The sequence below is a fragment of the Cryptomeria japonica genome, chromosome 1 (genome assembly GCF_030272615.1).
Source record: "Cryptomeria japonica chromosome 1, Sugi_1.0, whole genome shotgun sequence".
NCBI classification, from domain to species: domain Eukaryota; kingdom Viridiplantae; phylum Streptophyta; class Pinopsida; order Cupressales; family Cupressaceae; genus Cryptomeria; species Cryptomeria japonica.
Window position 1 is genome coordinate 603393850 of NC_081405.1, and position 13085 is coordinate 603406934.

The window sequence follows — 13085 nt, forward strand, 5'->3', positions numbered from 1 at the left end:
AATAGATATTCCCTTTGTTGTATGGACTCGAAGAATATTGATCATATTTTTTTGCATTGCCACTATGTCAAAGAGGTTTGGTCAAAGTTTTTTGTTTCCTTGGTGCTCTCTTGGCCCCTTACCAAGCATATGAGAATTTTAATGGAGAATTGGGATCATTTCCCTTTCAAACACCCAATTATCATAAATCTATGGTCGAGAAAATTCCCCCCTTCATGGTGTGGAATATCTAGAAGGGGTAAAACAACAAAATCTTCAAGGAAACTTTAAGAAATAGATATGCTCTATTGTAGGTTATCAAACAACAAATTAAGGAAAATGTGAATGTTACCTCCTTTGGGCTATCGAATACTATTCCTAGCCTTCAATAACTTAGAGTTAAACAAATTTGGGGGATAATCTAATGAATATTAAATGAAATAACTTGATCCTAAGAAAGGAATGCAAGTGGTCTCTTATTGAAGAAGGGTGGGTGAAATGTAACTTTGATGAATGTTTTAAAAGAAATATAGGGATCTCTGGAGATCAGGGTGTTCTCAGAGATAGTAGGGGAGTCCTCATTAAAGGGTATAGTGTGAACCTAGGTAAGGGTTCCAAAAATCGGGTGGAAGCTTTTACTTCTTGGCAAGGTAGATCATAAGACTTAGGGAGAAGAATTATTAGAAAATTATCCCTGAAGGGGATTCCAAATTGATTATGGACTACTTAAATGGAAAAGCAAGATGCCCATTAGAAATTAAGTGTGTTATGGAAGACATCAAAGGTTTGATTCAGAGATTCTCTCAATCTAAAGTTCAACATGTCTTTAGGGAAGGTAATAGAATTGTTGATGATTTGACCAATCATGGCCTCAGGTATGATGATTTGACCCTCCTAACAATTTCTCAATATCCTCCCAATCTTAAAGAGAATCTTTCTTTAGAGAGGGGTTAGAATTACCTAAAGGATTCTATTTCCTTTGTTAATATTAAAACTTACCATGGTGATCAAAATGAATATTAGACAAAGGGGGCAGAAAGGCTCTACCATTTTTCAAATTCAAATTTGGATGAAGTATGTGATGTTGATGTGGCTTCTTTATCATGAGCTAGGCTGGATGATATTAGTGACTCTTCTTAGCACAGGGGAGTTTAATAATTTTAGAGTGTTGAATGTTATGAATAAGCCTTTCTTTTATTTGGCTTACATTGCCGCAAGTGGTGAAATGATTTGTGGTGATGATGGTGCCTTGCATTTGTATCCCCCCGCAAGTCGGTTCATATAAAACTTATAGAGTCTAAACGGCTACCTTTTGAATGTAGTAAGCCTACTCCCAATGTTGAAGGAAAAAAAATAAAAAATTTCCCTATTATGGAAGCCTTGGAGGTAGCGCTAGACAAAAAGAAAACTGGCACTCCCAAAAACAACCATTTTAAGGCTAATGGACCCTTGAAAAAAAGCATTACCATCGATTTAGATGAGCCAAGGTTTGGAGATGAGGAAGAGGCCAAGAAAGAAAAAGACAAACAAGATGGTAGTGTGACTAATAAATGCTCTATACATCTCATTGCCAAGGATAAAAAGGGAAAGACTGAAGCTAAGGAGTAAAACCTTGTGCCTGACAAGATTTATGCACCAAAAGAGAATGTGGACCTCTCTTCAAAAGATTCAAAAGATTATGATTTTCAAGATATTTAGGAGTAGGAGGATGAGAATGATAATAATTTAGTGGCCACTAATGAGTCTAAGGAAGACAGTGAGAGGTACGCTCAAATATCCCCATCCCCTGCTTATTTTGGGGAAGATGATATTGAGCCCTTTTCTTAGGATTTCCCCTCCATGAAGCAAGAAGGCAAAGTTGCCAAATTAAAGTGTCAAACTATTGATCTACAAGTTCAAGTTATGAATCTTGAAACCAGAGTTGAGAAATGTTGCAAAAGAAAAATGAAGATGGGTGAGGCTCTCAATTCTACATGTTCCATTATTGATGGTATAATGCACAAAGTTGCAATGGGATTCATCTCTGGATAAAGAAAACTTGGGAGGAAGGCCAAGAAACAACCAGAAAAGGATAACTCTGAGAAGAAGGAGAGAAATGATGAATACTCAGATTAAAGTCTTGGCAGGACCAGATGAGGAGACTTTCTAGGAATTGGGACATCCTCAACAGTAAATAATGCAGAGTTTCATGACGAAGTGCTGGATGCAGTGCCTTTTTGCTATCTTTTTTACAATTATTGATATTGATACCTTTGATGGTGTTAGGAGCCTATTAGAGCTTTGGTTTATTAGCAATAGTTTTTCTTAGTTAATTTCTTAGAACAATTTGTTTAATGAGGCCTATGAGGCATCCAAGACTAAGTTTAATTTTGATTTTTTGACTGTTAGTAGTGTTTATCTTAGCTTTAGTCAGCATGGTATTATGACTATCTATGTTTATATGATGTTAATTTGGTCAGATAGGCCTTTTTGGGTTGACAAAGGTTTGGGAATTAGTGTTTTTGGTTCCTTATTGGTGAATTAGCTTCACAATTTTTGTCTAGCTTCTAGCAATGTGATGTCAGTTGTTGCTACTCAGTTTTATTGTTTGTTTTCTTTCTTTGTGAGAGATTAGAGCCCTTTCCCTGCTTAAGTAATTAAAAAATCACATGATCCTATCTTGTCAGATCTCACCTTATTTTTTATGGTATTTAGCCATGGTTTTTTTGTTTTTCCTACCAAGTTTTACTGGAGAGTAGGGGTAGGTTCATCCACATAGATTTTAAAATCAAATAAAATATCATGTCATCAAAATTTAACTTCTTGAGTTGATATCAAGATAGTCAGATGTTAGAAGAAAACACCAAAAAGCATTAGAGGAATGGAAAACTATATGAACCTCTTTTATTGGGTTTGATTTCAATGATTACATGTAGTACAAGGTTGAATCAGTGGACAAGACATTGGATAAGGTAAAATTGCATGAATCAATGAGGTATTCTCTTCCAGTAGAAGGGAAGCGTGTCAAGCTTGTTGTTTGCATTGCAAAATGTGAAATTGGAGAAGGGACTCAAGAACTATCCATCCAAACTACTTTTGCAATGGAGATCATTCATACCTTGTCTATCATGATAGACTTGCCTTGCATGGACAATTATGATTTCAGAATAGGGAAGAAAACAAACTATAAGGTCTTTGGTGATAACACTACTATTCTTGTAGAGGATGTTGTGATTTATCTTACATTTGAGCATCTTTTTGTCGCTACAAGGAAGATTGTCCCTAGTGATTAGGATTTTGAAGGTGATATTGAAATTGAGCTCAAGCCTGGGCTTGCAAAGGGGCATGTTGCTGATATTATGTGTGAGGTAGACTCTTTCGTTGACCGTAAGACTATGGAATGGATTCATATACACAAAGAGTGTTGTGCTCTTCAAGTGTTCGATTGTGAGTCGAGGGGTTATCGGTGGTGCCACAGATGAGGATATTGAGAGAATTAAAAGGTACACTTGTTGCTTGGGACTTCTACTTCAGGTTGTGGATTCATGACCTCATTGAAGGATTTGCTTACTGATAAGGTCTAAACAAAGTAAAATAATTTTCTGTCGAATTGGTGAATAGAACCAAGAAAAGAGTTATCATGTTTCAATCCATTAAAGGTTGCATCTTTGGTATGTTTTGCAGATTACATTGCATTCAAGAAACACAGATTTATAAAACTGCAAAGATGCATTGTTTTTTCACATTGTGTTGTTTTTTAACAGTCTCAAACATAATTCTATGGTCAAAACTCGATATTCCTCCATTTATTATACCAACAAACATTATAATGGGGTTTACACAAATTACCACATAAATCAATAACTATATATATAAGATATTGCATACCTTTTCCTTCTTTATTCTTATTCAAAAGAAAACATAATTTAGTAAACTTTCTCCTATGAATACACCACAGTCAAACTAGAATGACTTCTCAGAATTTTTATTTATAACAAACATTATAAACAAAAAATTATTTCAGGTTATTTAAAAATAATTATTAAACAGTTCAAGAAGCTAGGTGACAAGATTTTAAAATAGTTTTATGAAATATTGTATATATCTTTTCAATATAATGAATATTGACCAATTTGTTTGGTGACATAGTTTAACCTATAAATTAGTATAGATTTTTAGGTGTATATATCTTTCAATATCATGATATATACAATAGTATTCAAAGTCAATCCAAACATTAATACAACTAAAATTTAACAAAAGAATGAGATATTATAAATATGATGAAAAAATTTACACACAAATTTTAAAAAGATTGATGAATTGAAATGGACAAAATAATTATAAATTGTTTCCTTCTAGTTAAAAGTAACTTTCAAATTAATTTATTGTGTCACTTCATAATATTATCATATAAGTGATTATATTCATTGTTATTCAAAACATCAATAGAGAGCACAATTTAACCAAAAATTTCATACACTGAAAATTTCTTAAAAAGAATCAACTAATCTAAAAATACATAATAAGATTAAAATTTATGACATATATAATAATATTTATATCATTCAAGTCATAAATATCCTGGACAATAACAATAAGATTCACTTGACATTAAGACAAAGAAAGAAAAAATTGAATAAGAATCGATAAGATTCATTGATTAAAAAGAATAAAAACAACTGATATTGAAGTATTCCTGCCCCAACAGAAACTGATATTGAAATATTCCTACCCAACAGAAACTAATAACAACGATTCAACCGCTGACCAAATCTAAGCAATAGTGTACTACATTTATTGTAGCTCATCTTCCAAGCTTCTTCTTTAGCGGGTCCAGTGAAGAAAACATCTCTAAAGTCTCTTTGTTCCACATATTGCTTTTCACATTTATCGTAATTGTTACCCTTTGGCCATCTGCAAATGCAGATTATTTCATTTCCATTCGCACTATCGGATATGATGAAAAGATTGCAAGGGCTCGCGAATAGTAAAGGTTGGTTCATCTTCTTCCCCCTCTTCTGTACTTTTTTGTTACCCACACTTTCATTTAATGATTTCCAACGTCAGAAGCAAATTGACGCACAAGCTTTGCTCCGATTAAAAATGTCTGTGAAAATAGATCCAACTTTTTCACTATCTAATTGGGTAGTTGGAAACTATGTTTGCAATTGGACTGGAATAGCCTGCGATGACAAAGAACGGGTTGTGAGTGTGGTTATCAAATACAAAGCACTGAGTGGCCGGATTCCCCCTCATATGGGCAACATTTCCTTCCTTACAACTCTCGACCTCTCTAATAATTATTTGTATGGCCCCATTCCCCAACAAGTTGGCAAGTTAAAGAAGCTAAAGTACCTTAAGTTGCATGGAAATCATTTGCAAGGTTCAATTCCACCTACTTTGCTCGCATGCACAAATCTGCTGCAACTCAGATTGGAAAATAATATCTTGAGTGGAAGCATACCGGCAGAGCTGAGTTCATTGCACAACTTGGAAAGGCTTATGTTGGGTTCAAATAATTTGACAGGTATCATCCCACAAGAGTTAGCAAATTCCTCTGCGCTCAAAACCATGCATCTTGGTACGAACCTTCTAACCGGACGAATCCCCTCTAAACTCGGTGCTCTCAGGGATTTAAGGGTACTGAAATTGAAAAGAAATTGGTTTTCCGGAGAAATTGCCAAGTCTCTAGGTAACTGCACAAGATTGCGTTACTTGTCGCTGGGGGAGAATATGTTTGAGGGGCCAATTCCATCTGAAATTTTCATAGCTTTGTCCAGATTAGAGTATCTAAATCTGCGTGTCAACAAGTTTGTAGGGACAATTCCAGAAGATATAGGCTATAACCTGCCCAAATTGCAAGAGATTTACCTGGACCACAATAATCTAAGCGGCAGCCTCCCTAAATCTTTAGGAAATTGCTCGGCTCTCTATATTCTTCAGACAGATGATAACAAGTTGAGCGGAGCGATACCCCAAGAGTTGCGGATGCTGACTCACCTACGGTCAATTATCCTTAGTGAGAACAGCTTCCACGGAGATGTTTTTCCTTTTCTCTTTAATTGTACACAATTAGGGAACGTTGAACTCCTTCTCAACAGGTTCGAGGGTTCCATTCCAGTGGATTTTGGCCTCAGGTTCACTCATTTACAATATTTTTCAGCGGGAGCAAATCTATTCAGTGGGGAAATCCCAAAGTCTCTGGGAAATTGTTCTCAGCTCTTACTTTTTGATCTCGGTGGCAATCAGCTAACTGGTGCTGTGCCTCAAGAATTGGGAATGTTAACTGCTCTGGAAATACTGAATCTAGAGACAAATTATTTTTCAAGTGGAAGCTCCGCCAAAACATCTGTTTTGAATATTCTTACCAACTGCTCCAATCTTAGCGATCTGGATCTCTCTCAAAATAATTTCAGTGGCACTTTGTCGGGGGTTTTAGGAAATCTCCCTCCCCCCTATCTGAACTGTACTTGAGTTTCAACAGTTTCACTGGCAATATACCGGAAGAAATTGGCAATCTTAGTGGGTTGACCGCTCTTTATCTCGACCATAACAATGTAAATGGCGAAATTCCACAAGCACTAAACCGTCTGAAGAATCTGCAGTCGTTGAGGTTGAGCTTCAACAAATTGCGAGGCAGCATTCCATCCCAGCTTAAAACCCTTGTAAACCTGGAATATCTATGGCTTCAACATAATCACATCTCTGGAGGCATTCCTTCATCAATGGGCAGTCTCCAACAGCTAAGGGAACTGGACTTCAGTTACAATGAGCTAACAGGAAGGATACCGGATGCCATTGGACAATGTTTTCGTTTGGAGATGATTGACCTCTCACACAACATCCTTACTGGAAGTATCCCTATGGAGATCTCAAGCTTCCATTCACTGGCCTTCTACCTCAATTTTTCACACAATTCACTGGCAGGAAGATTGCCTTCACTGGGAGTAATGGAACATATTCAAGCCATAGATATCTCTGCTAATCAACTCTCAGGACCCATCCCTGGCGATATTGGCAGTTGCGTGGGACTGCAATACTTGAACCTGACCAGAAATAAATTGGATGGAATAGTGCCAACATCAATTGGACAGCTCAAAAGCCTTGAAGTCATTGACTTGTCCTTCAATAAACTATCAGGACAAGTCCCACCCTCTATTGCAAATCTCACTATGCTCCGTCTTCTGAATTTCTCTTACAACAACTTGAATGGATCAGTTCCCAACCAAGGAGCTTTCAGAAACCTTAGCGGAACATCATTTTTGAGAAATCCTAGATTGTGTGCAGCCTCAGGCTGGTTGAATTTACCAAATTGCACATCTGCCAGGATCCGTTCAAATGGGTTTAACAGGAAGGTTTTCATGGTTGTTTCAATCGCCACATTGTTGGCATTGTGCTGCATTTTGGGCGCAATTTACATCTTCAGAAAGACCAAAAGAGAAACATTCACAAATAGTTTATTGGTAAAAGGTTTCATGCAAATTTCTAGCCAGGAGCTTCACAGAGCAACGGAAGGATTTAATGCCGCTAATTTGCTAGGTGCAGGTAACTTTGGGTCAGTTTACCGAGGACTGCTAGCTGATAACACATTTGTGGCTGTTAAGGTGTTCAATCAGGACCCTCAAAATTCTTACAAGAATTTCTACAAAGAGTGCCGAATACTGAGCAAAATCAGACACCGCAATCTCGTCAGAGTCTTGTCCTGTTGCTCAACACCAGAATTCAGGGCTATGGTACTCAAGTTGATGTCAAAGGGAAGCCTCGAACAACAGCTGCATCAGGATTGCAGGTTGAGTTTAAAGATGAGATTAAACATTGCACTGGATGTAGCGCATGCGATGGCATATTTACATCATGATTGTTCACCTCCTGTTGTTCACTGTGACTTGAAACCCTCAAATGTTTTAATGGATGAGGACATGACAGCCCATGTGGCTGATTTTGGGATTGCCCGTCTAATGACTTGCACCGATTCAGCAAGCAGCAGCACATCTAAGCTAAAGGGAACAGTAGGCTACCTTGCTCCAGGTAAATTTCTCAGCAAATGAAGTCCAAACCTGTGTTAGATTTTTTTATTTGTAGCTTTACTTTTTCCACATTATGGTAGTGTTGTTAATAGGAACAATGAATTGCTGTGAGCTACTGCAGAATATGGATTGGGGGCACAAGTGACGACCAAGAGCGACGTTTATAGTTTTGGAGTTTTCATCCTTGAAATGGTGACAAGAAAGAAGCCTACAGATGATATGTTCACCGGAAACAAAACTTTGCCCAGTTGGGTGAAAACAGCGCTCCCTGAAGCACTGGATATGGTGGTGGACAGAGAAATGGTAGGTGATGAGTTGCGTGTGGAGGGATCCATGGAATCCGCAGAGCAGGGCAGCTGGGTGACTAGTTTGATTGGATTGGGGCTGCAATGCACGAGATATAGTCCAGGGGAAAGGCCAACAATGAGAGAGGTGGAGGGCATAGTTGAAAGGATTGCGTATGGCCCAGCATATGGCAATTTAGAAGGGCGTCCATCCGTTCAGAGTCTATTGACACCAGGTGAAGGGCATCCATCCATGCAATATAGCGGCACGCCACTTTCATCTACCAATGAAACGGAAACCAGTTAAGTGTTGAAGATCCATCATCAACAATCTCAACGAAAATAGAATTTAATAGTATTTTATATATATTTGTTTTGCAAGTAGGTGTCTTGGAAACTTTTATTTTATGTATTTTCATTATTGTATTTGACTGTTACGTTTAATATTTACAATTTACAATTTATATTAATAGTAAGGTTAGTATGTTTTTAATTAACATAATAATCTTGTCATAATCTCCACTTAAACATATTTATTATGCTTAATTATTTTTAAAATAATTTTATTTCATAAAATAAAATATAATTTTTTATTCAATGTCAAAATGGTTTTTTAATTGTTAATATTAATGAAAAGATTCTTATGATAATATTTTCTAAAAATATATACCATGTAAATGTTATCAAAATTATTTTAAAGAGCTTTTATTATTGTGTGCTATAATTATATTTCTGATAATATATTAATTCTCCTTTTTCACATTTTTCAATTATTTTCATTATTATTATTTTGGAGAAAAAGCCTATACCTCGTTTTCAATTTTCTTTTAGCTAATAATAGTAAACTGCATATACACAATATGGAGAACATCATGTAGAAGTGATGCTAGTAAGGGACATGGAAAAGTGTTGATCATTTTACACACCTACAACACATTAAGACATATATGACTGTCATTCGAAAGAAATATTTACAAAAATTGATGGTTTGTTTAGTTTCAAATATTTTCAATTCTTAACAATATTGAAATATGAAGAAGTTAATCTGTAATATTAACTTTTAAAATATTACTTCTATATTTTCAAGTAGAATATAAAGTTGTTAATATGTAATATTAAAGAAGTTTTTAAAAAAAACTTACATGTTTAACTAAATTAGACAAGAAATTATGTGAAATAAAAATTATACTTTCTCACAATAAATAAAAAGGATTGCATTTAATCTTAGATAAATAAATTATAAATATATTATATCATGAGTTCTTCTCACTCAAAAAAATAGATTATTTGAAAAACAATAAATATAAATTACAAAAAGCTTCATAATTATACATATAAGATTATATAAATAAATATAAATAGTTTTTTGTATTTATTTAAATACCTCATATTACAATGCCACTTTTTATCTATATTTTCCTCCTATACAAAAGCATCAAATTCAATTACATTTGCTTGAATGAATTTTTTGTTTCTTACATATATAGCATTTTTTTATAGTATGCCAATGCACATTGGTGATATTCACCAATATGATCACCTCATACCACATAGTTTTTGTACAATACAAATCACACTATGAAAATATGCATTGTAATATATATTATTGTATATGGTGAAAATGGATAACAATAATAACAAGATTGAAAGGCTAAATGAATTCAACCACAAAACCCTAGCCTAACAACAACAAAGATCCACCATAACATATGAAGATTACCTAAGACAATGTAAATCACAAGAAATCACAAAGATTATACCATCACATGTCCAATAGGGTTTTGATCTCCATTCTTTCTATCTCCATTGATCTTGCTTGATATATTTGCTCTTAGATTTTGCATGCACAAGAGCTCAACAAAGAACGGAATGTGGTTGCAAGTAGGATCGTAGTGTAGTCAAGTCCTTAAGATGGTTCATTAGGTCATTAGGGTTTGATAATGAAGGAAGCATCTCCTTATATAGAAGACACTATATGAAATGGAGGGATAAGATTGAGAGGTGTAAAAGGAGGTCGGCTAAGATTAGAGGGTAGGTAGAAGAAATAATAAAATAATGAAAGTGGTAGGTAGTGTATGAATTAAGAGATGAATGACATGTGTCATGTGTAGAAAAGGATAATGAATTAATTAAATAAATAAAGATTTATTTAATTAATAGAAGAAGTGGGATCAATTAAATAAATAAGATATTTATTTAATTTAGGAAAATGATAATTTAAATAAATAAATGTATTTATTTAAATGAGAAATAAGGCTAGAAGAGGATAAATGAATTAATTAAATAAATAAAGATTTATTTAATTAATAGAAGAATTAAGCTTAGATAATTAAATAAATAAAATATTTATTTAATTAGACATGACAATTTTGGGTGTCTACAATTATAACTATAATATTAACTTAGTTTTTATTTTTTATAGGACTAAATAAGGATAATGATTTTAAAACCTATTTTCTTTATTATTTGGTTAAAATAAGTTGGTTTTCATCAAATCATGAAGTTAGTGCAAAATATAGAAAAATTTGAATCTAACATAACAAGTTATCATATGGGACAAAAATGAAACAATTATAGCTAAGGTACCAAACTAGAACAAACATAAAATCAACCAAGTTGTCAATCATGAAATAAAACCCAAGGACCCATCCTAAATAATGTAGGACCATTCCCTATTCATTCTCACACCATTTGGTGTGTGATTGGGAGACAAATTTGGAAAGACCATTTTTTACCTTTCAACATTTTTTTAGAAAATGTTATCTTATAACTACTCAAATCTAAAGGTGGGGGAAGTAGGGTGCATGGGGAGCTATGCCTCATCAAAGATCCCATCCATGGGAAATTACCAACAAAAAATCATCTAGTATAAGAAGATAACTAACGACCACCCACCTCAAGCGAAAACAAGTGTCACACCAAAGAAAAGGGAATAAAAAGTGTAGTGGAAATGAGAGGTTGAAAAACAAAATCAAGATACTGGTGGGACTCACCAATAAGAGTCAACAGAGCCATAATAGTATAACTCACCAAATTTATACAAAACATAAGAGGAACCCCCTCAATAGTGTGTTCTATAAGGGTGCAAGAGGAGAAAACCCAACATCTTGAAAAGACTCATCATCAAAAGCATTGATAGTCAAGTAATCATTGTAAGCAGTTTGCCACCATATAGTCACTTGGTTAGACTAAAAGAGTGGACAATCAAAATCAAGGTGGTTGATAGTAAAACATCATATGCATCTAAAGGCGAGACCCTTGTAGAAAAGTAGTTGAGTCCAAATCTAATCCCTCACCACCAAAAAAATATCATCATGAAGAACCTTGGAGATATTTATGTCTACCAAAACACAAGAAAACATTTAGTGACCCATAAAGGAGATAGTAGAGTCAACCTTCAAGAAGTGACCAACTAAATTTCCAATGACCATATAGAAAAATTATTTTGAAAGGGGCTTGAAAGAGATGAATCATGGCTTGGCCAAGTGGGAGTGCTCTCCCCACAACCAAAATCTATCATCAAGTACCAAATCCCTATCTTTTATAGAGTCAAATGATACAATGAATAATCATCTAGCACAAATGCATGGTTTGATCCTACAACCAATATGAGGTTTCCAATATTTCCAACACTAATTATGTAGATCAAGAAGCGAAGGTCATAAAAAACTAAATCCACAAACTAAAGACTGACAAAGATAGAAGCATTCTTTCTTATCATATCTTGCCTGAAAATAATGACAAGAGTGGATTGTGAATAGAGGATCCTAACCAAAAAATTCTTCTGAAGGTCTAGCAAGAACCCATAAACCAACGATGGTTGCATAGGAACCATGAATTGACCTTTGAATGCCAACTTGAGTAACATGATCTTGACCAAGAGATGGCATGGTTTGTTAGCTACCAAGTCCTTCATCTACCAGTGAATAATGCACATGACAATCCATGATAAAATTAATGCATGATTAATATATTTTTGCTATGATATGCTTCTCTTTAGAGGATATGAAGTTTATAATTATTTGCCTTTATATAATTTTGAATAAGCTCTACAAATATTATTGTATAATGGCTCTCCTTTGAACTAATATAGAATCCTCTCTTTTCTAGAAACTAATGATTTATTCATTGGTTATTTAATGATTGATTGTGTTTTCTATTTGTTGTTACTTTATCTCTATTGTTATATTTTTTCTTTTGTTTACCTACTAGTTCAAGGATGGGGTTGCTTATAGAATCTTCATTTGGTATTAGATTAGGTCATTCCATTGGGATAATTATGTCAAGTTCTAACTCCTTACCCATTCCAAAATTTGATGGAAATGATTATGATATTGGTGCATCAAGATGAACACTCTTTTGATAGGGAAATATTTGTGGGACATTGTTGAATCAGGTTATGCAAAAACAAATGATTGGAATACCCTTACAATCAATTAAAGAATAGCTAAGAAGAAGGCTAAAAAGAAGAATGTTTAAGGATTGTTTCATATTGATAGATCTAGAAAACATCCTACTTATGAGAATTGTAAGTGCAAAGACAATTGAGAATTCTTAGAAGAATCTAAATGAAGCTTAACAAGGTAGTCATCAAGTAAAGTTATAAAGCTACAAATATTGAAAAAGAATTCCAAATTTTGAAGATGTAAAAAGATAAAAGTGTGAGAATGAAATATGTTGTCAATAACATGGTTACTCTTGGAGAAAATATGAACTGCCAAATTATAATAAAAAAGGTGTTTAAGTCTCTAACATCAATGTGAAACCATGTTGCCATAATCATTGATGAAATATAGGATTTGTCTACCCTTTA

At 34.3% G+C, this 13085-nt stretch overlaps 2 protein-coding genes across 2 annotated transcripts; both read left to right on the forward strand.

Annotated features, from left to right (window-relative positions):
- Positions 1–5064: 5064 nt before the first annotated feature.
- On the forward strand, positions 5065–6435 carry LOC131055916 (LRR receptor-like serine/threonine-protein kinase RGI5). The gene has a single exon (XM_057990226.1). The coding sequence runs from the start codon at positions 5065–5067 to the stop codon at positions 6433–6435; it is 1371 nt and encodes a 456-aa protein (XP_057846209.1).
- Positions 6436–6686: 251 nt separating this feature from the next.
- LOC131055917 (putative leucine-rich repeat receptor-like serine/threonine-protein kinase At2g24130) lies at positions 6687–8659 on the forward strand. The gene is made up of 2 exons (XM_057990227.1): positions 6687–7989; positions 8110–8659. Exons 1-2 carry the CDS (start codon positions 6687–6689, stop codon positions 8577–8579), a joined length of 1773 nt encoding a protein of 590 aa, XP_057846210.1. The 3' UTR covers positions 8580–8659.
- Positions 8660–13085: the final 4426 nt, after the last annotated feature.